The following is a 21326-nucleotide window of genomic DNA, read 5'->3' as shown; positions in this document are numbered from 1 at the left end:
TTTAGACCGCCCACAAGCTCCTCCACTGGCTCTGCCGTTTCTTGTGTGATTGGCCGTCCCTGCTGTCACTCCACCTCGCTCGCACACCTGTAAGCTAATCTGCAGTCAGGAGTCCTTGTTAATATGCTGCTGTAAATTTGGCGTTTGTTCTGCCTGAGTCACGTCAGCTGGAAGGATTTTAACATCAGAAGAATCTGTATCCATGTGTGTATGTGTGTTTAGTAATTAGGCGCAGCCAAGATGTCTAAAAAAGGAAAAGTGGACATAAGAGACTTCTTTACAAGTCAAAGTGTAAGTTACTCAGAGAAATGTGTTACACCCATCCTGCAACATCTTATATCCACGTTAAGATCCTCCTCACCATTTACAAACCTCACAACAGTCCTGTAAAGTGTATTCTTTTATTGGAAGTGCTGATAAATAAAATGTATTATTATTATTATTATTATTATTAGTAGGAGTAGTAGTAGTAGTAGTAGTAGTTAAAAGGGAAAAATACAATATGTACAAATGTGATTTTTATACATCCAAACTAATGATAATTGTGAAGTTTATCCTCTATAACTGTATCAATAAAATTGATGATTGTTGCATCTCAAATTGTCCCACTGTTCATGTCATGCACCAATATATTTTTGTCAGGTGACGAATAGTAGAGATGCAGAAGTAGATGCAGGAGGAAACGCTGGAGGCGGGAGAGTAGGAGAAGCTGGATTTCAGTAAGCCACAGACCTTACTACTTAACTCTGCCATCATTTCTTCCTAGATGCACATTGATCCTCTTCCCTTTCCTTTCCTTTCTTAGGAAAAACATCCTGGACCAAGACCAAGTCAACTCAAATTATCTTTTAAATAAAACTGATAATCCTTCCTCAGCACTCAGTGTCATCTACTGTTCGGTCCATATATCTTGCTACGGTTCCTACAACCATGACACCTTTGCTCTTACTGGAGTTACTTTCTCTGTCATGGTGGTGAGCTGTGCAGCCTTCTAGCTCGATAGCCGTGTCTGGAATGGATGAGCAAAGCCAGGTTTCCCTAAAAAGCAGACTGTACCAGTCCTGAGGCGGGTCTGTTCACTGCAATCTGCAGCTTCAATTCATCCATTTAGTTGACAATGGATCTGACATTTGAAAGAGTGTAAAAAGTTTAATGAAAACTGAAGGGGCTGCACTGGCAGGATAACCAAAACGTAACTGGTCTCTAAAACCTAAACTACAAACACAAAAATTACATGGAGAAACGACAACAATGGCAGAGAACAAAAGAAACCAATGGGTATTTATGCACTGAGGAGAATTGACTAAACGAGGAGAAAGTGGAGCAGTTGCTAAAATGAGACCAGGTGTGCACTGAACAGGAAGTAAAGAGAACAGAACCAACAAAGACGTGATTCTACAAACTAAGACAAGAAACCAAAACACAAGTAACAGACAACAAACTATAAAAAGAGAATACTGAAGCAAAACCCAGAAGATCACGACAGGGAAACCTCTAAAAATTCTAGGACACTGGCCCAAGAAGTAGAGAGTTGGTGATCTGTGGTTTAAAGAATGGCAGGGCTCAAGTTTTCCCCGTAGAACTTATGACAGTGCTCCCACTGGTTTGCATTCATCCAACAGTGTAGTCTGGTGCCTTAGACTACATATTCAGGCACTCATTTTCCATTACAACTTGTACTTCTGCTTGAGGCAGCTACTGCTGCAGATCCATGTAGGGGGGGTTCACTAACAAGCTGATTGACAACTGCTTGGCTGATCTTTTGTGCTCTGGACTTTGGTCATCTTGTCATGTTGCCTATTCGTTTCCCAGGCTTCAGAAGTTTCATACTCACCATCAAACTGTTTATATACATGTGACATGTATATATATAGTATTTTGGTTGAAATATGTCTATGTATATATAAAGAGTATACAATATTATAAGGGTAATGCACAGGGTTAAATGACATAGTGTCTCATAATGTGAACATCAAGATGTGAGGAAGCGTAAAGCTCATTTGGCTATAGGTTGGATCCTGCTGGGTCCCAGGAAGAATAGTTGTGACTTTGCTATAAAATTTTATCAATAAAATGACAGAACAATATAATAACAATAATAATAATAAATACATTGTAAATAAAGTTTACACAAATTTTTTTTTTCAGTGATTTATTTAACAAACTTCTGAACTATACGTTGCCAGACACAATAGTTTCTCTCCATCTGTAGCTCATTCTTTTTTTATTTTTTATTCCTTTGTGAAAAATTCCACTGACTTTCACATGAGCATCCATTGGATGTTTGGTTTCTAGATGCCACTTTGGTGATGAAGGATTCAGTGCTGATAGCATTAGCTAGCTCTCCATGGTTGGCTCTCGGCTCTGCTCTGCGTATAAGGCCATACTTTATAAATTGGATTGTACTTGCACACATTTTTTTGTCTTTTAGGGGGTTTAGGACCACTTTAATCTTCATATTTTTTGTTTTAAATACTTCTCCATAACATTTACTTTATACTAGCAAGCTAGCCTCTCTACTAATTCTTTAATGTCATACATGTCATATTTGATACATACAGTTTCTGAGATCTTTTTCATCACTTTGTGATAAAAAAGGCTTAAAACCCTGTTGTACAAAATATGACACTTGTCTTCTGCCCCTGGTGCATACAATAATAATCAAATAATGCATTGCAATAATTCTGAGGTCTTATTTTTATGACTTTCATTTTCTCTCACTGACCTTATTGTTGAAACATTTCTCAGTAGCAACGTCAGCCGTTTGAGCAATGACACGCTTGCTGGGAAGGACAGCATAAGCCACAACCTGGAATTCTGGTGCCATGTCTGGAGTCACTTTCAGCTTGAATGACACCTCACCCTCATTTACTGGGAAGGAAAACCAAGTATTATAACCATTGACCGGTTTTCACATGAAAATACTTCTGGAATCCTTCAGTTTCAGGGGAAATCACAATGCGATTCTCTGATCATCTAATCACTGATTATTAAAAAAGCATTTACACACCTGTTTGATCTTGAACTTCAATTTGTTTTAGGCCTTGCATGATGATGGCTCCTCTAGATAGGATCTGGGAAGGTAGAGAAAACGTGTAAATTCTTTGTAAATTCATAACACCTTAAAAGAGTATCACAAGTGGTGATCCCTGCGCTAGTGTGCAGCATATTGGTCCACTTCTATACATTCAGAAAAAATGGATGCAACGAACTAGAGAATAAGTTTTGAACATTTCTCTGTGGGTCCTAATGGATTTTTCATTGTAAAAACTCTTAAGTTATATGTTCAGAGCATATTTAGTATCTGAATAAGTTTCCATGTTCATTTATAGGTTTTCCTAATTGAATAAAGCAAAGAAATTGTCCAGAGGAGAGGGACAGAGCATTTGCTAAACAACAGTGGTGTTACAACATACTCGGAGATGAAAGGGGAGTACGGATTTTAAATTTCTTGAATATTATAATATACTGTTCTAAGCCCAGCAGAGGGCAGGCGTCACATGGGAAAGTATTCAATGCAACCAGTGACTTGAGACTTGACTTGAATTTGTGAAAGTCTGACAGTCATGCTGCATTAGACCTTAATAAGGCTTTACATTAGTGATGTAGAAGTAAAATTCTCTACAATAATCAGTGATTCTAGATACTGTTGGTCTGCTTTGTGATTTCTCTTGCATCATGAATTTGTACAGCAAATGTTTATTTAATTAACAAATACTGGTTACTTACCGTGTTGTTTCATGATAAAAGAAGAAAGGTGACATATCTGGATATTACTCACCAGAAACATAACATCCACTGTGCCCTGGGCTTCTTTAACCAGAGTATAGTGGATGGAGATGTGCTCCTCTGTGTCACAGAGAAGTGGTTTATTCTTTGTCTTTATCTTCAAAGAACTGATTTTTTTAGTTTTAGAAAAAGGAGGTAGTGACTTAAATAATGTGTGAAATCCAGGCTCATAGAAAGGCTGTCTGTATAGACGATGCTCCTCTTTGGGTGAGTGTCTAACCTGGTTTAATGTAAAAAAAAATAAATAAATAAAATAAACATGAGTTTATGTGGAAGGAAATGATGCAACACAAGCTCAGTTTTTATTATTATATTTTGGTAAAACATTGGGTAGCAAAATACAGAGAAAAAACAGGTTTACATTTTGATGTTTTATCAGTTTCATATTGGCACAACAAACAAACAAATCAACTTTGACTGTATTAGGGCTACTGTCTACTTACTTGAAGATGGATGTGTCCTCTAAATGTAGTTGTGTTTAATGTGAAAACTGCCACACCATCACTGTCAGTTGTAATATTCATCAGCAACTGAGCCACAGACAGGTACAGCGGCATGTCAGGAATGGGTGTAGTATTGTAATAAACAGCTTTGATCTGATGAAACAAAATAATGTAACACTGAGAATTGGACATGACTTCCAATTTACTGCAACTTGCAAGACAGAAAAATGAAAGGCAACAAGTTGGACTCACTTTTCCTTCTATATTTGAGCTTCTGTTATAAAGATGTGGTGTGTCGGTAAAGGACAGCCTTCCAAAAACATCTGAAATCTTTATTCTTTTGCCTTGTGGGCGTGAAATACCTGTAAAAGAAAATTCAAAAGGTTACAACAATCATGTGTCTACCATGCTTCAATTATACATAATTTATCATTTTAACTCACTAAATCTGCATTTAGTGTACAGAAATAATAATGAAAAAAAAAAAAAAAAACTCAACCAGACCAAATAAAATAAGTTTACCTGTTCCCTCCTCTTCTACTGTGGCGCTGACATCCAGTATTTGATGCACATTTCCTTGGTCAGCATCGGTGAAGACTGACATCCTGAAAATGAAAGTTCCACAGCCATTCTTGTCTGTCTACAAAGTCAAATTGAATAAAAACAAAGAGATAAAATCAATGTTACAAAATAAAATGCTTTTGTTTCAGCAGTTTCTCCCAGCACATGCAAAAAGCCCCACCCAGCAAGCCGTCATCATCATTGTGTCCAACAGCTTATGCAGAATATCCAGCCCGCATGAATGACTACAATTACCCGACTGTAGGTGGATCTTTGCAGATTTAAAGTAGAACTCATCAGTCAAAGTACTGATGGTCCTCATCTTCTAATCTCCTGCTGGTAAAGTGAACAGCTGGACTAAGACGAGAGCTATGGGGTGCTGTCATCATATTCCAGAGAAAAACCCATCTTCTTTAACAGCATGTTAGTATAACTTTGTTAAATGTGTTGTTCATTTTATGAGTTTCTTTAAATTGTTTGGAAAATGAACAGCTATCGATTAGGACTCTGTTATTGATTAGAAATGTTTTGTTTTACTGAAACGTTGTGAAAAAAAATCAAAAAGGTCATTTTTCCATGGAGCCACAGAGCCCCCTAGTGGCTACAATCACCAGGACCACTGCATTTCAAACGGCATCTAAGAGTTTTATAAGATTATCCCCCCCCCCCATGTCTTAGAAAGGTAATCTAACATTGATTAACTTTTTAGCTTAGTCCTCCTGTTTCTCCTTCCAGGTATACTCTCACCATTCATACATGTGCCACTAACCAATCAGGTTGTTTTAAAACATTCCTGGACAAATTAATTAATTATCTATTTTTGTTGTTCATTAACCAGTTTTATTCACAGCTAAGTTTGGGTGCTGTTTCTTTTGTTACATACATACATATATGTTTATATCCAGAGACGTTTAAACAATTATTGCCTTATTCAGTCTCTCTTGTGATGAGTAGTTCTTCACTCATCTAAATAGTTAAATGTTTTTGCTGATATAATAAGGATATGCTTCATACATGACATTTCTTAAGTACGGGAGAATGGAAGTATCTTTTAGTCATTATATTCAGGTACATTAGTTTTTCAGTTTTAGTCATCAAATTACATTCCACCTCCACGCCAGAATCCTGTGTTAAGATTGGCTGGAAGTTTCATACATCACCCTGCAGTGGAAGAAGCTTAAACCCCAGCAGAGACAAAGAAAGAAAGGAATCCCCAAATTTTCGAAGAAAGAGAACATCTTCGAGTTTGAACCAAAGCAAGTAATTGTTTGTCTTGACCGTTTTTATTGTTGTTGTTGTTTGTTTGGTTTTTTTGCACCTTTTCTTTTTTATCCAATTGTGAAAGTTTTTGAATTGTCTTAATTTTTTGAAGATCCCTGTTGATCCCTGTTTTGAAATTTGGAAAGTCAAAAGTTTTCTCCTCAAAAACAAATCTGAAGTTTTGAAGCGTGTTACCAACAGAAACTCAAACTTTTCAGTGATTGATCGAAGAAGCTGCTGTAACAGTGAAATTTCCCCTCTGTGGGATCAATACGGGATCTTATTTTATCATATAAAAAAGTGTGTGCGACTGGATAAAACTGCTACAGAGAGTGGGGAATAGGTACAAATGTACCCAACAACACTGGGTTCACAGAAGGGTCAAATGGCTGTCAGATCCACAAATATGATTTTATAAATGAAGAAGGAGTTTGCAGACACATTCATAAGGACTCTACTGGAAAAATACATAACTTGGAATAATTTCGTGGCAAACTATTTTGATATTTTTTAACACAGGACCCGTCTGTGGAAAAGTAATACAGTTGATAATGGAATAGATTGATAATGTGACATTCATGCCACGAAACTGGTAGGAAATCCCATTATGGTGAGGCAGACAGGCAGGGTACTGCCTACCTCGCCTGCTGACTTTTCTCTGCACTTTATTGTACTATCAGCATGAATAATTCTCTCACACAGTTTAAACACATTACACAGACTGTAGAGAGTCATGGTTTATAACAAATATTTCTGTAAAGTTCATATTGGTGATATGCTGAGGAACAAAAACGGGCATGCAACCCAGTTTGTATAGGATCGTGCAGTCAGAGGCTAGGCACAGCTCGGCACTACATCACCTTTGATTCGCTGCCTCACCTGCCTCTCCTAACCGCACGTCACTGATGGAGATGTATGAGGACTTTAAAAGTAATAAATAATAATGGATTAGATTTATATAGCGCTTTTCAAGGCACCCAAAGTGCTTTACATTGTGTATCCATTATTCATCCACTCCTCACTCATACCTGGTGATGGTAAGCTACGTGTGTAGCCACAGCTGCCCTGGGGCAGGCTGACGGAAACGTGGCTGCCAATCCGCGCCTACGGCCTCTCCAACCATCACCAAACATTCAATCACCAGTGATGCCAGCAATGGAGTCAAGGAGGGTTAAGTGTCTTGCGTGTAAGTGTCCCAAGGACACAACAACAGATGACTGCGGGAGTGGGAATTGAACCGCAAACCTTCTGGTCATTGGACGACCTGCTCTACCGCGTGAGCCACTGCCATCCCAAAAGTGTCTTACCCTGCATTTTGCTAACAAAACTTGCTGCCTCAGCCAAGTGGTTCACCAATGTCTTTGCTCTTTTGTGTGGTCTGGTATTGGTCTAGACTAGACTGTAGCTGGATCTCTCAACCAAACATTTTCCAAACCCACTTCTAGTTGGTTAGTAATGAGTTTGGTTGTTATTCTGTTAGTAGATTAAATTAACACAATTGATTATAGCGTAACAATAGTCCACATTAGTGCACACAACAAATTCTAGTGTCCTATCCCTCAGAAGACCAAGTTAAGGCTGATAAGAATGTTAATGTTAGTCTGCATCTGTCAGTAGAAAGATGAATCTGTAACCATAGTAACTACACCTGTATTGTCTTTGTGTCACATAGGCCAGTTTTCACAGGCTCCTTTTGATTGATGGGAACAGCAATAGAGATAGAGTATATATGTTGACCATTAAATGGTCGACACACCTCAACTGTAGCAGTTCCTGCGACAGGCTGTCCATATGTGTACCTAATTTAATCAAAACAGAGAGAAAAACTTCATTCATGGGAGAGAGAGAGAGAAAGAGAGAGAGAGAGAGAGGGCATTTGACATTTTATACAGGTTTTACTTACTTTGCACATACTTCAGCTTTAAATTCTTCCTGGCTGATACTCACTTCGTCATCGACTTTTAGCATCACATCAAATTTGGGCAAAACTATAAACAAAAATGCATGTTAACATTTACCACTAAAATAATAAGTAGACTAAACTGTTCTGTAAAGAAACAACAACCCTAGCTTACCATACTTCTCCACCTTGAAGTTGTGATATACTTCATCTGTACCCATTTTCACAGTGATTTTGTACAAGCCCTCACGGGCCTCAGAGTTCAAGGAGTAAGAAAGCTGTAAAACTTTACTGCTGGAAGTTTTGTTCAGCCACTGTCCAATCTTGTTTTGATGATCCTGTCCAGTAAGACAAATCAGAGGGAAATATGTTTTCATAACACATACACACACAAAGAAAAAAGTTAACCAGGCTGCTTTGGTGTGAATATTTCACTAAAGGAACAGATACAAGTGACTTGTATGAAGTACAAACAAAATATAACGTTGCAAATGTTGATTATTAGTTGGACAACAATCATAGGAGCACTTTTTTGCTAAACAGCATTAAATTCTGCATTTTGTCTGCTGACCAAATAGAAATTTGTCTCAAAATCCACTCTGTATTAATCAATTTTATCAAGTTATGGTTTGCTGAATATTACTCAGAGTTCAAGTAAATTTAGTGTTGCAAAATAAAACATAAAATGATCAAACTCCTACTACTGAGAGCTCTGAGAAAACAGTCAGTAAAGTAGCCCTTTATCAGGCACTCACTGAAATAACTGGAAATTAAAATTTTCAAACAGAAAAGAGTTTTACTATAATATCTATATATTTGTATTTGTATACTTTAAATACCAAATATTATTAAGTAGTAAGTGATCAGTACAAATATTTTTTTCTCGTTTTTATGCAGAAGAGAGAGCTCAGTGAGATAGCTGGGATGTAACCTGTTCTTTGATGATTGGTGTGGTTCTATTAGGGCTGGACAATAATTCAAAATCAGTATATATCGCAATATACTTTTATTCAATAACGGTGATGTGAGTTTTGAACACATTTCCGATATTTCGATATACATACAGTATATGATTACAGTGTTTAACTGACTGAATAAGCGAAGAGAACACAGATGAAATCGATGATAAGAGAGCAAAGAATAACTCAGTGGTACATAGGAGTGGTTTGGTTCAGTGTCGGCAACTGATTGACTTTGTCCTTTTCGTTTTCACTTCCCTCTAGCGACTTTTTTTTCTTAATTTTTTTTAAGCGACTTTTGGTATTATTGGAGACTTTTGGGGACTGTAACATAGTTTTACTTTTCTCAGTGAGGATCCCACCATCCTCACCTCACACAGCAGCTGCTGCATCAGAGCAGGAGATCAGCTCTGTTTCATCACCAGGCTGGAATTGAAACGTGCAAAGCTGCGGCTGGCTGATCCCGCGCTGGCTTACCGTCAGATATTAATGTCGATTAATGAAGAGTGTGGACAAAATATTTAAAAAGTTACAGACTAATAAAATTTATAATTAAATATAATTTTAAATTAAAATATAAAAAAATACACTTAATAAAATTTAACTAAAAAACAAAGAAATATTAACTGAAGAATTTAGTTTTATTAAGTTTTGCTGATCAGGCTGAACAGTGCATCTGAAGCTTAGAGTATGCTGAGTCAGAAGATGAAGGATCAATTGTTGCTCACTTTTTTTCTGTTTATTGTAGCAATTGTGAGTACTTTTATTTTTAAGCCTAAGTGAAGCACCATTGTTAAAATCTTTAAGAATAACATAATAAGCCTAAGGCAGCACGTGCCTGAGACTGTACACTAAGCGAAAGGAAGGAGGCAGAGGACTAGCGAGTGTCAGAACCATTATCCAGGATGAAACATCCAACATCCTTGAAAACATCAGGAAGATGGCCTCAGTGGATGAAGTGCTCGGTGAAAGTCCAAGGCAGTGGAAAACAGACCATGTGGTGATGGAGGAACCTTCATGGGAGGAAAAGCCCCTCCATGGGATGTACCACCGACAGATAACGGAAGTGGCTGATATCGAGAAATCGTACCAATGGCTAGAAAGGGCTGGACTGAACGACAGCACAGAGGCACTGATCATAGCTGCACAGGAGCAGGCCTTGAGCACCAGAGCAATAGAGGCCCAGATCTACCATACAAGGTGTAGACTGTGCAAAGAGGCCCCTGAGACAATCCAGCACATAACTGCAGGGTGTAAGATGTTGGCAGGGAAAGCTTACAAGGAGCATCATAACCAAGTGGCTGGCATAGTGTACAGGAACATCTGCGAGGAGTACAGACTAGAAGCTCCGAGGTCAAGGTGGGAAACATCTCCAAAGGCGGTAGAGAATAACCGAGCTAAGATCCTGTGGGACTTCCAGACTGAAAATGGTAATGGCAAACCCGCCGGACATTGTGGTGATGGACAAACAGCAGAGGAAAGCCGTTGTGGTTGACATCGCAATACCAAGTGATTGCAACATCAGGCAAAAAGAACATGAGAAACTGGAGAAATACCAAGGCCTGAAAGAAGAACTTGAGAAGGCCTGGAAAGTGAAGGCAACAGTGGTGCCCGTGGTCATCGGAGCACTCGGGGCAGAAACCCCCAAACTAGAAGAGTGACATCTTTCTTTTAGTGGTGCTACGAGAAGTATAGTGTGATCGGTTGGACATTTGAGGTGGGGTTAGTAAACTCGGAAAAGCTTGAAACTGAAAGTTGTGACTTCCACATTTCCGATGATGGATAGAATGGATCATTTTAATTAACAGCTAACTGAAGTGGTTAGAAAGTCTGAAAATAATTACAACACATGGTAAATAAAGACACAGGCACTGCTGTGTGCTCAGCCTCGCCCTGCCATGTACAAAGTTTCTTGTTAAGTATGAAATAACCGGGCTTTTGGTTATGGCACACTGGTGACAGGTCACAATAAGATCGGCTCCTCGCTAATCGACTGAAAAATACTGGTAATATCAACTATCGACTTGAGTGCATTTAGTAAAAGTGATTGTGAAAGATCTTGTCAACCATCCAAAGCGATGCAAAAAAGTACAACCAGTATGAGTGATAGCATGACCGCGAGTAGGGCTTGACAATGACTCTAATGCTAACCACGCTCACACCCGCCCTGAAATTTTTATGTTTGTATAAATGGTGAAAATCAATAAACAGATTGTTGAAAGAAACGTATAAAATCACTGGGTCAAATGTTTATTGCACTTAAACAGATTTATGTTTGGATCATTTCTGTCCTGTACAGCTCTCTGAGTTAACCACAACAATTGCTTCATCTAAACTTTTAACTTGTATTTTAGAACCCATCCCAAGCAAACAGTTTAAGGAAGTTTTCCCTTAATTAATACATCTGTATTGGATTTAATCAGCATATCTTTTTGACAGGATATTTACCTCAATCTTTTAAAACTGCCGTTACCAAACCTTTACTTAAATAGCCAACTCTTGACCAAGGAGTGTTGGCTAATTATAGACCTATATCAAACCCCCTTTCATGTAAAACATTCTTGAGAAAATAGATTGAACACAACAATGCACTCATTTGATCAGAAATAATCAGTATGAAGAGTTTCAGTTAAGATTTAGAGCTTTTCATAGCATAGAGACAAATCTGGTGAAAGTTACAAATGATCTTCTCATGACCTCAGATAAAAGACTTCTCTCTGTACATAGAGCATTTTGTTATATCTCAGTGCTGCATTTGACACCAACATTCAGACTTTAACATGTTATTTGATTGAAGGAGCCACATTAGCCTGGTTTAAGTTATATTTTTCTGTTTGCTAATATAAATAATAAGTCTTGGAGTTCTTCTGTATATCTGTGCTGTATTTATATTCCCACAATGCAATCTTGTGTAAGTGGAAGTAAATGGATGGATTTAGGAATGTGAAGTTTGATGTCCTCTCATTTATAATTAAATATTGTTAAAGGTGTTAAGTTTAAAATTGCATGATAACCTGCATATTGTACATTTAAAGATTCCTTAACAAACATAATGTCACGGTATAGAAATATGAGGCGAGGAGGCAGGAGGCAGACCGGTGCAGAAATACGGTTGTAATTAAAATAACCGATGGACTTACAATAAGAAAACAGGGGAAACACAACGAAGCAAATGTGCAAATTTAACCAGGTGTGATGATGCAAAGCAAACAAAAATACAAAAGGGGAAAATTCTACAAAATAAAACAGTACACACAACAGAACTAGGCAACAGTAAAAACTAATTCAAACCCATAAATTATGACACATTAATTGATTCATTAAAATTTTTATGCTACACAAACTAAGTGTTGTGCATTTCACACAAAGCTGTTTCTGAAATTAATCTACAGAATTAACAAGAAAATACACAATGTCTACATTTTCTTACCTCGAGTTCAATGATGCTGTACTAAAAATAAACAAAAAGGAAAGGATTAAACACAAGTTCATCATACTGTTTCATGATTCTGAAATATTTTTCTTTATTTAATGAAATTAGGCTTTTACAGCAGTCAGCAAAGACTGGCATAACAAGTTTACTTTTTAACTTTAGTAAGACATTATTAATCAAGTCTGGCCTTCAGAACCCAGCCTTTGCTCAGCGATGATGTGAAGGTTCATGAAAAGAACAGTGACAACTATCCTTTAGTGGTAGACACTCGGGGAAAACGATGGAAGCAATTTGTCCTCAGTGTTGAATTCACAAATGACAGACCTAAGTTTTCATTTCCTTGCTGAAATCTTCCCAACCTATTTTAAAATGGGCTTTGTCCTATGTTAAATACTTTTCAAAAGATCACACTAATGATAACACCCTGAAACTGTAAATGGCTGAAATTTGAAGTTATTGATTTTAACAACGTATTTGAAAACAAGAAGTTCAGGGGATGGGGGTGTTTGTGGGGATGTTTGTTAAATTTCATGGTGTCATAAAAATAATAATTAAAAAAAAGTTTAAAGGAAACTGAGAAAGCTGTATGATGAAAGTATAATGCAGGTTTAAGAAAACATTCATGTTTAACTTTTGTTTAATTGCATCAGCTGCTGTGGACAGTCCACTTGGACTCTGTGGTGGAATTGTAAACAGTGGTGTCAAACAAAGAATTTTATACTTAAAGCTACTCACCAGCTGATTTGCAGGTCTAAACTTGCTGTCTAATGAGACCACTCTGAAATGTACTGAGAGAAATTGAAGTATTATATTGTTGGCATCTTAACTACATCAATGCTGATTTAACACATTCTGGTTACAAAAGGGCACAGAAAGAAAAGACACACTCCTAAAAAGCCATGTTTTGGAATTTTATTGATCAACAAATATCACAGTTGGATTTTAAACAGATGACCAGAGGATTAGCTCTCCCTGTTAGAGAACATTGCCACTAAGTGATTGGTCTGAATATGGGAGGTTTTAGGCAACGTAGGAGATGGCTCTAAAGAACGCTCCTTAACCATAAGTTTCCCAGTAGAGCCATCCACGATCCGATCAACTCAAACCAAAACAGCAGTTTATCACCTTTGGAATCAATAAACCCCCAAATGGGTTGCCAGCGATGTCCAGAACACGTCTTTGCATTCCTGGTCCTTTAACAGGTATGATGATGAATTAGCCTTTGTGTGTGAGCATGAATGCGTGTGTGCACTTGCGTGTGAGGATTTGTGTGCAGACTGCAGTATATGAGTTGGGGTGGCCTGAGTGAGTGTATGACTCCCAGTCCGGCCCTGCCAATAATACAAAAATAGAAACTTTAGGCATTTCTAGCCCACTTTGGGGGGGTGCTGAACCACCCCTAAATTGAATCCCAGCAACCTGAAAATTTGAGAGATTTATTTATTTTTTATGTATTTTTTTTTTAACAAAGTAGAAATGTATAAAAAAAACCATACTGTGCTTGCTTGAAAGATAATATTTTAACAATAAAAATGCTTTATCATATTTATGTAGTTTTTTTCATCTACTTAAATAAAATCTATTTGTTGAATCTATTGAGATGAAAAGAGGGAAGGAGAGGAGAGAAGGCAAGGTCAGGAAGAACCAGGTAAGAAGAGAGAGTTGAACACCAAAAAGTAATCGTGTATTTTTATTTATGCATTTGTATTATATAATACATAGATTGATAAAGTCCATTTCTGTTAATGTGTTTTACATGTTTTGTGCTGTATTTCAAATAAAAGTCCAAAAAATTTGTCTATTTTTGGTACTCGCTACAGGGAATGGTTTATTCCAGAAACATACATACTGTTTATGTGTATGTTGAGGAGCTGCTGTATCAAAATGTATTGTCTTCCCCCAGAAATTATACTTACAGTATGTTTCTTTTATGATTCCAATCCATTCCTCTTTTGCTGTGGCTCAGAATTTAAATAACCTTTATCAGATTTGATGGTCTAGTAACAGACTTTTACCAAAAAGTGTTTTTCTTTTCTTTCACAAATGTAGGAATGAAATTGTGTTAAAATATATAAAACAGTTAAATTTCTTTTGCCTGGCTGGGCAGCTGTCTGGGGGCTCAGCACCCCTAAACCTCTGATCCTAGAATGACCTGGTAGAAACCAATTAATCATGAAAAGAAACCAATTAATCATGGAATTTTTAATTCTTCCTAGAGTTTCATCAAAGATCCTGAATGTTGATGTAAGAGAAGATGAACCAGCATGGAATTTAATCACAGGTGTTTTGGGAATAGAAGGTTTCTAATAATTGACCTAGTAATGGGATATCATAGATAACCTTGGTTTAACTTGACTTAATGAAACTTCTGGGACAGTTGGACAAACAAAAACTTCCTATGACATTCTTTGTAGAGAACAGAAGAAAAAAAAACACGGTTGAGGACATGTTAGTGCTGAACAATTATGGGTAAGTGTTTGTAAAAGAACTCTGCATAGTGTGTCATGTAGACTAAACTATGAATATCACAGATCATCAGCTCATAGTTACCTGTCTGTCCAGGGAGGTAGATCGGTTTATCTGTTTGGACAAACGTTGTTGCTTCATAGACTTTGATCTTGACTTTTGTCACTTTTTTTGAGTAAAATGTGTCTCCTTGTACCTCTACCTGAAGGTTATGCACCTCTTCATTTGTCACTAAAGGAACCTTTAGGAGGAAAATTTATATAAATATATACAGGAAGGTCATTAACTCTGGCATTCGTCTTTGTATATAATTCCATCATTGGTCTCCAAATCAAAGGACATTGTATTGAAAGATGCTCAAGAAAGAAAACAAAAACAATCTGACCTGAAACTCAATGCACTCATGAAAGTTTTCACTGGATGTCTTCTCAAGAAGAGTTGTGTTCATGTCTTGGGACCTCAAGGTGACAGTCATGACCAGAGTCCCGTTGGGCTGCAGGAGACTCACACAGAATCTGGTCTCAGCTCCAGCTTCAAGAACTGCAGGAATGGCCACCATATAATGTCTACACACAGACAGGTTACAGGAGTTATGTTATCGGTTCTGACATAGAGGAAAATATGCATCACAGTGTTCATCTAAACCAGAAACATCAACAATTTCTCTTGTTTGCAAAGTACAAGAAAACTTACGGTTCAGACAACACTTTAACCACATGCATCCAGCAGAAGAAGACACAGAGTGTCCATGTCCACATCTGAATCCCAGGACAACCCATGACTAACTGTGATGACCCTCAGAGTCAGCGTCTCTTAAAAAGCTGCTGATAACAGAGGTCCCCGAACTCCCCCTTCAGCTTTGCCCACACAGAACCAACCTCCATCTTTTATTTGATTCCAGTGTCTCTCACTATTTAATCCTGTACAGATGTGATGCTGACTGTATACAACATTCTCAGTAAGAATAATATAACATTTTGAAGGAATTGGAGTTAAGATTCTCTGTAAGACTGATGTGATTTTCAGGCTTTTATTTTCTGTGTTTCTGGGTTTGGAGAACAAAGTTCAGTTAGTCTCAATCTCACTGTGCAACAGGAAAGGGGCGGAGACAGAGCTGCATGACCAAACCAAGCCAACTGTTTAAGCAGTGAGATTTATACTGTTAACCCGTTGAGCAATATCATCAGACCTGTTTGTTTTTCATGTGGTCTTTCGAAACATGCATGCTTTTATTAGAATTTTTTTTATTTTTATACTCTTTTGGGTGTTGATAGAAAGAAGTTTATTTTAATTCTAAATAAGTGCAGTGCAGTGCGGTCTTGGAGCTTATTTGTTAAAAATGAAAAACTTCAAGTAAAACAGGAACTTGTTAGGGTATATAGCTTTTGCCCTTTTTTCCTTTTTAGTTTCTCCTTTCCTTCGATCATGGTGGATGTCACTGATCCTGCTCAGGGTGGCTGATTTCCTGTGCGTTGTTTCTAAACTCCAGTCTCCATTCTTCTCATTGCCAGTTCGTTTGTTCATCCATGCGCCGACTCTGCCAAGTGATCACATGCAAGTTCAAGCTTGCTTAAGTCATTTCACTCACCTTTGACTGCTTCACAGAGGGAGTTAACTGGAGCCACTTGTTCAATATTCCATATTAGCAAAAGGAATCTGCACTGCCACCACAGTCACTAATACTCACCGGTCAGTAACTTTCACTTGGAGAATTTCTTCTGGATTTTCTGCAGGCAATTTAATCTTAATCTCTTCTCCCAGAGACCCTCATGAGATGATTCAGCTTATCTGTTCCTGGTTTATTTTATCATGTTAGAGATCACCTGTTCAAATAACCCCTGTAAATAAGCCGTTCTCTCAACTCACCTTCTCCAGTCTTCCCGATTCATCCTAAAACTAATGTGAACACAACTCTTCAGTCGTGAATGTGAGGTGTTGTGACGGCCCTCTCATATCAGCTGGGCCTGATTTTGTTGAAATTTGCTTCAGTTGTTAATAAATCCTCTGGCTATATTTGGTTGAAACCCCGCCTTGTTTCCGTTGTTGGTTTTAACATTCATGATGCTTACCCTCAGAACACAGGAACCAAAAACCTGAGATTTGAGAGCATGTTAAATAGAAAAAATCCCAACAGAGGACACTGTCTGGCTCTGGTCATCTCTAAAGGTCTTGAAATTTTCAAGGTTGTGCTAATGTTGCTCTGTCTGATCCTTCCTGTGTTTTCTTTGAGTGCTGTTATTGTCAACAAAAATAACCAAGTCGAGGTTTTCAAACATTCTTTCTCTCTCTTCTAGCCTTCAGTCAATAAGCATGTGGATAATTTCAAAGGTAAAATTACAGCATTATTGATGTCATTGCTCCCACCAAGGTGAAAGTGGTCACTGCCAAAATGAGAGCTCCATGGAAAAATGACATGCTGGTAAGAGCGGAAAAATTAGAAAGCAATTAAGTTGAATGCAGGTGGTGAAAAACAAATTTGCAGTATCACTTTCAGATTTGTAAAGAGAAACTGAGGATTTATGATCTGGAGCTGAACCATTTTTCTTTTCTGACATCATCCAGTGTGTGGAAAGACAATATTAAAACATCATCAAGTTTAAAGATTCCAGCTTAAAAGAAACAGATGCAGATTTGAACTTCTAAATAAAAACTACTGAAATGCAGCAGAGAACAGGTGGGTCTTTAACCTGGATTTAAATAATATAAAAATGTTTCAGCTGATCTGAGGCTTTCTGGGAGTTTGTTCCAGACATGTGGAGCATAGAAGCTGAAAGCAGCTTCTCCATGTCTGGTTCTGACTCTGGGAACTGATAAGAAACTGGATCCAGATGACCTGAGGGTTCTGGTAGGTTCATACTGGGTCAAGAGGTCACTGATGTATTTTGGTCATAAACCATTCAGAGCTTTAAAGACTAATGAAAAAATCTTGTATTGACTGTTTTGATGAGATAGTGACCATTTGTGAAGACACAGCTAGTCATTAATAATTGTGATCAGAACTGTTTTTACTGGACACTGTTATCTTTAGTGCCCCTGGGAGCGAAATTGTAAAACACATCAAAGGACTTTATTGTCTTCTTCTGTGGTCGGTCAACATGAACCTTACTCCAGGGGTTCAGCACCACAGGCCAAGTTCATTGAGGTTTTTTTCCTAACATCCACCAACAGCAGAACTTTAAAGTCTATTCTCTGATGAACAGGCAGCCAATGTCAAGACCTCAGAGCAGGACTGATGTGGTCCACTTTCTAGGTCTTAGTGAGAACCCGAGCAGCAGAGTTCTGAATAAGCTGCAGGTGTCTAATTGATTTTTTAGGTAGACCTGTAAAAATACTGTTACAATAATCAAGCAGACTAAAGATGAAAGCATGGACTAGTTTTTCCAGGTCCTGCTGACACATCAGATCTTTTACCCTTGATAAATTCTTAAGGTGACAATAGGCTGATTTTGCTATTACTTGTGTTTCTCAAAATTAAGGTCTGAGTCCATCAGGTTTTTAGGTGTATAGACTGAAGCTCTGTGGTGACCTTTAATCGTTTCTCTTTGACTCCAAAAACCATCACCTCAGTTTTGTTTTTGTTCAACTAAAGGAAGTTCAGACACATCCAGTCATTAATCTCCTCAATGCATTTACCAAGAGTCCTTATGGGGCCTCGGTCTCCTGGTGACATTGTAATATATATCTGTGTGTCATCTGCGCAGCTATGGTAACTAATTTGTTTTTCTTTATGACCTGTGCCAGCGGGAGCATGTAGATGTTAAACAGAAGAGGCCCCAGGATGGATCCTTAGAGAACTTCACATGTTATTCTTGTTTGCTCAGATGTAAAGTTACCTATTGACACAAAGTACTTTCTGTTCTCTAAATAAGATTTAAACCAGTGTGGCGCAGTGCCAGAGAGGCCCACCCAGTTCTCCAGTCGTTTAAGTAAAATATTGTGGTCGACTGTATCAAATTCAGCACTGAGGTCCAGTAAGACTAAGACTGACATTTTTCCATCGTCTGTATTCAAACATATGTCCTTAATGACTTTGGTCAGAGAAGTCTCAGTGCTGTGGTGCTGTCTAAAACCTGCCTTCTATAAGCCCCTGTACTCAGCTTCCCTTGTGTTTGGCCGAGAGTAATGGCCATTTTAAGTTCTTTGAGAGTATTTTGGGAAGCTAACTGTTAGCCATTCAGCATAGCATATTTACCGCCTGTAGGCCCATTTGCTGCAATTCATGTTGGTGGTTCATATTACATCATTCATGTGAGATACATCATGCTGAGTGCATTAACAGTTGCTTTATTATTTATGGGCATTCATGTTATATATTTAATAACTAATTATAATCAGACATTTAGGCACATGTTTATTCTGTGTGGACAGTTACATTTATCAGGGAAACATGTACTCATAATTTGTATTTCCTTTATTCTTTTTGTAGAAAACCACACACATGCACCACTGTACACACGCATCTCCCACTCATCAATAAAGACAGTTCAACGCTGAATCCTGGACCTGGTCATTCCATCTCACCTCACCTGAACATAACAATTGTTGTCCTAAACCGACACCCTGCAGTGATTACTAATCCACCCTTAAACTAGCTACAGTCCTCCCTACAGCCTGCATTCCCAAAAATGTAGAAATTCGTAATAAAATGCAGTTTGTTGTTAGCACATGTTGATATAAGCCAATTATTCAGTTCCCAGTAATCTACTGAATCTTTCCTCCACCCTTCTGATGGTTGGCACAGGTCCACTGATGAAAACAGCTGCTTTCAGAGAGCTCACTGTGTTTAACAGTCCAGTAACGTCCTGTTGCTGAACCTTAGATCCTTGCTTGGAGACATCATTTGATCCTGTATGTAGAACGATGTTTCTCACATTTGGGTGATCAGCCACAGCTTTCAGAATCCTCTCCTGTGTGTCACTGATCACATCCTTAGGAAAGCAGAGGACTTTCCCCACATCTACCGAACATCATTTACAGTGGAATCACCAATAATCAGAGTTTCTGGCCCAGCCTTTAGCTTCCCCTGTGGCTTTTTCCTTTCTGACCAGTTTTCAGTCCTCACCTCGCAGTCCTGAGGTCATCATCATCATCATCATCATCATTTTTAAAAGCAAGTCCATGCAGGAGCAGTATACAGCAACACGTCCCAGCCATCATGAGAGGGTATTTTCCAGGATGTAAATGATGGAAAGGGAGCTCAGTGCAACCCTTTATTTAAAGAGGAGCCATCTTCTCTTGGTCTTATCCTTTATCAGGGTGCATTTGAAGTGGTTAATCCACTTTGTTATTCTAAAAAAAAAAAAAAAAAAAAAAAAAACACAAGATTCTAGCTGTTTAGCTCACTCTAACAGATATTTTGCCTCATAACAGATCATCCATAGATCTAATGCAGCTGGTACTCTTGTGTAAGGAGCAGGACTTTTTGGGAATAATTTGGGATGGACAAGGTGTTTGAGCCCCTTATTAAAGACCTGAAAGCTCTTGAGGAGACTGGCATCGAGATAAGTAATGGGCAAATGGTCAGAGGTTGACTATGGGCTATTTCATCCTGATGATATTTTTTTCTCCCTTCTTTCCCTTTTTCACTTTGTTTATTAACTCTGATTCAAAGTAAATAAACAAATATATGAATCAGATTATCAAGAGGAGCCTTACCCATAGACCTCCCCTTGGCAGAGAAAATTTGTTCAGCACGATACAGCAGATGAGATGATAGAGGTACAGTAAATACTAAAGCATGATCTTTATTCTGAAAATTGCAAGTGACTGAAAACAGTTCACGTTCATCCTTTTGTTGCAGAAGATGTGCACTAAAGAGCAGGTTGTGGAGATAAACAGCAGATGTCTGGAAAAGTAAAAGTTTACCTCTGATTTTAGAGATCTTGTTTACATTGTCACGTTTAAGATTGAAAATAAATACATATGGAAGCACATATTACAGTATTTGGCTTTAAACAAGGTGACACAATGCTCAAGTAAGTTTAAATAAAAAGCAGTTTTTACCATGTTGGTTCTTTACGAGGGTGTGGGCTCAGCCCCTAATGTTCCCAGGTCCAGGAAACACCCCTGATCTACACTCCTAACTTCACCTATGGTCACGGGCTGTGGGTAGTGACTGAACGAACGAGATCTGTCTATCTGTCTTATAACGCTGGTGTTGTCTGAAAATTTGATGGCGTTGGTGGTGTAGATGGAGGAACAGTCATATGTAAAGAGAAGGAGAAGGCTGAGGACATGCACCTGGTGTCTCAATGTCCTGGATGACGGTGGAAGAGGTCTCCCATCCTGATGTTCTGGGTTGTGTTGTGAGAAGGTCAAGTGTCCAGGTGCACAGTGAGCTACCCAGACTAAGGTTACTTAACTTCTGAACCAGTTTATGGGTTAAAACTGTGTGGTAGATGATCCACTTTGATAGGTTTCAGTGGGAGTATGATTTTCCAAAACAAACCACACCAGTGTACAACTTAGCAATGCCTGATAACCGATTAACTGATTAAGCCCTTATCAAGCGGGGT

At 38.2% G+C, this 21326-nt stretch overlaps 1 protein-coding gene across 1 annotated transcript in view; it reads right to left on the bottom strand.

Annotated features, from left to right (window-relative positions):
- LOC121645781 (alpha-2-macroglobulin-like protein 1) overlaps positions 1-15609 on the bottom strand; it is a 35013-nt gene extending 19404 nt beyond the window's left edge. The window contains exons 1-14 of the mRNA XM_041994474.1: positions 15505-15609; positions 15197-15377; positions 14896-15052; positions 13081-13133; positions 12343-12363; positions 8129-8291; positions 7957-8041; positions 7702-7852; positions 4755-4872; positions 4485-4594; positions 4233-4385; positions 3782-4009; positions 3011-3074; positions 2726-2871 (exon numbers count right to left, since the gene is read on the bottom strand). Coding sequence (XP_041850408.1) covers positions 2726-2871; positions 3011-3074; positions 3782-4009; positions 4233-4385; positions 4485-4594; positions 4755-4872; positions 7702-7852; positions 7957-8041; positions 8129-8291; positions 12343-12363; positions 13081-13133; positions 14896-15052; positions 15197-15377; positions 15505-15590 — 1716 coding nt within the window. The 5' untranslated portion in view covers positions 15591-15609. The remainder of the gene's footprint in view (positions 1-2725; positions 2872-3010; positions 3075-3781; positions 4010-4232; positions 4386-4484; positions 4595-4754; positions 4873-7701; positions 7853-7956; positions 8042-8128; positions 8292-12342; positions 12364-13080; positions 13134-14895; positions 15053-15196; positions 15378-15504) is intronic.
- Positions 15610-21326: the final 5717 nt, after the last annotated feature.

The sequence above is a fragment of the Melanotaenia boesemani genome, chromosome 9, assembly GCF_017639745.1.
Source record: "Melanotaenia boesemani isolate fMelBoe1 chromosome 9, fMelBoe1.pri, whole genome shotgun sequence".
Classification (NCBI taxonomy): Eukaryota; Metazoa; Chordata; class Actinopteri; order Atheriniformes; family Melanotaeniidae; genus Melanotaenia; species Melanotaenia boesemani.
Note: the sequence above shows the minus strand (reverse complement) of the source record. Positions and strands in the feature narration are given on the sequence as shown.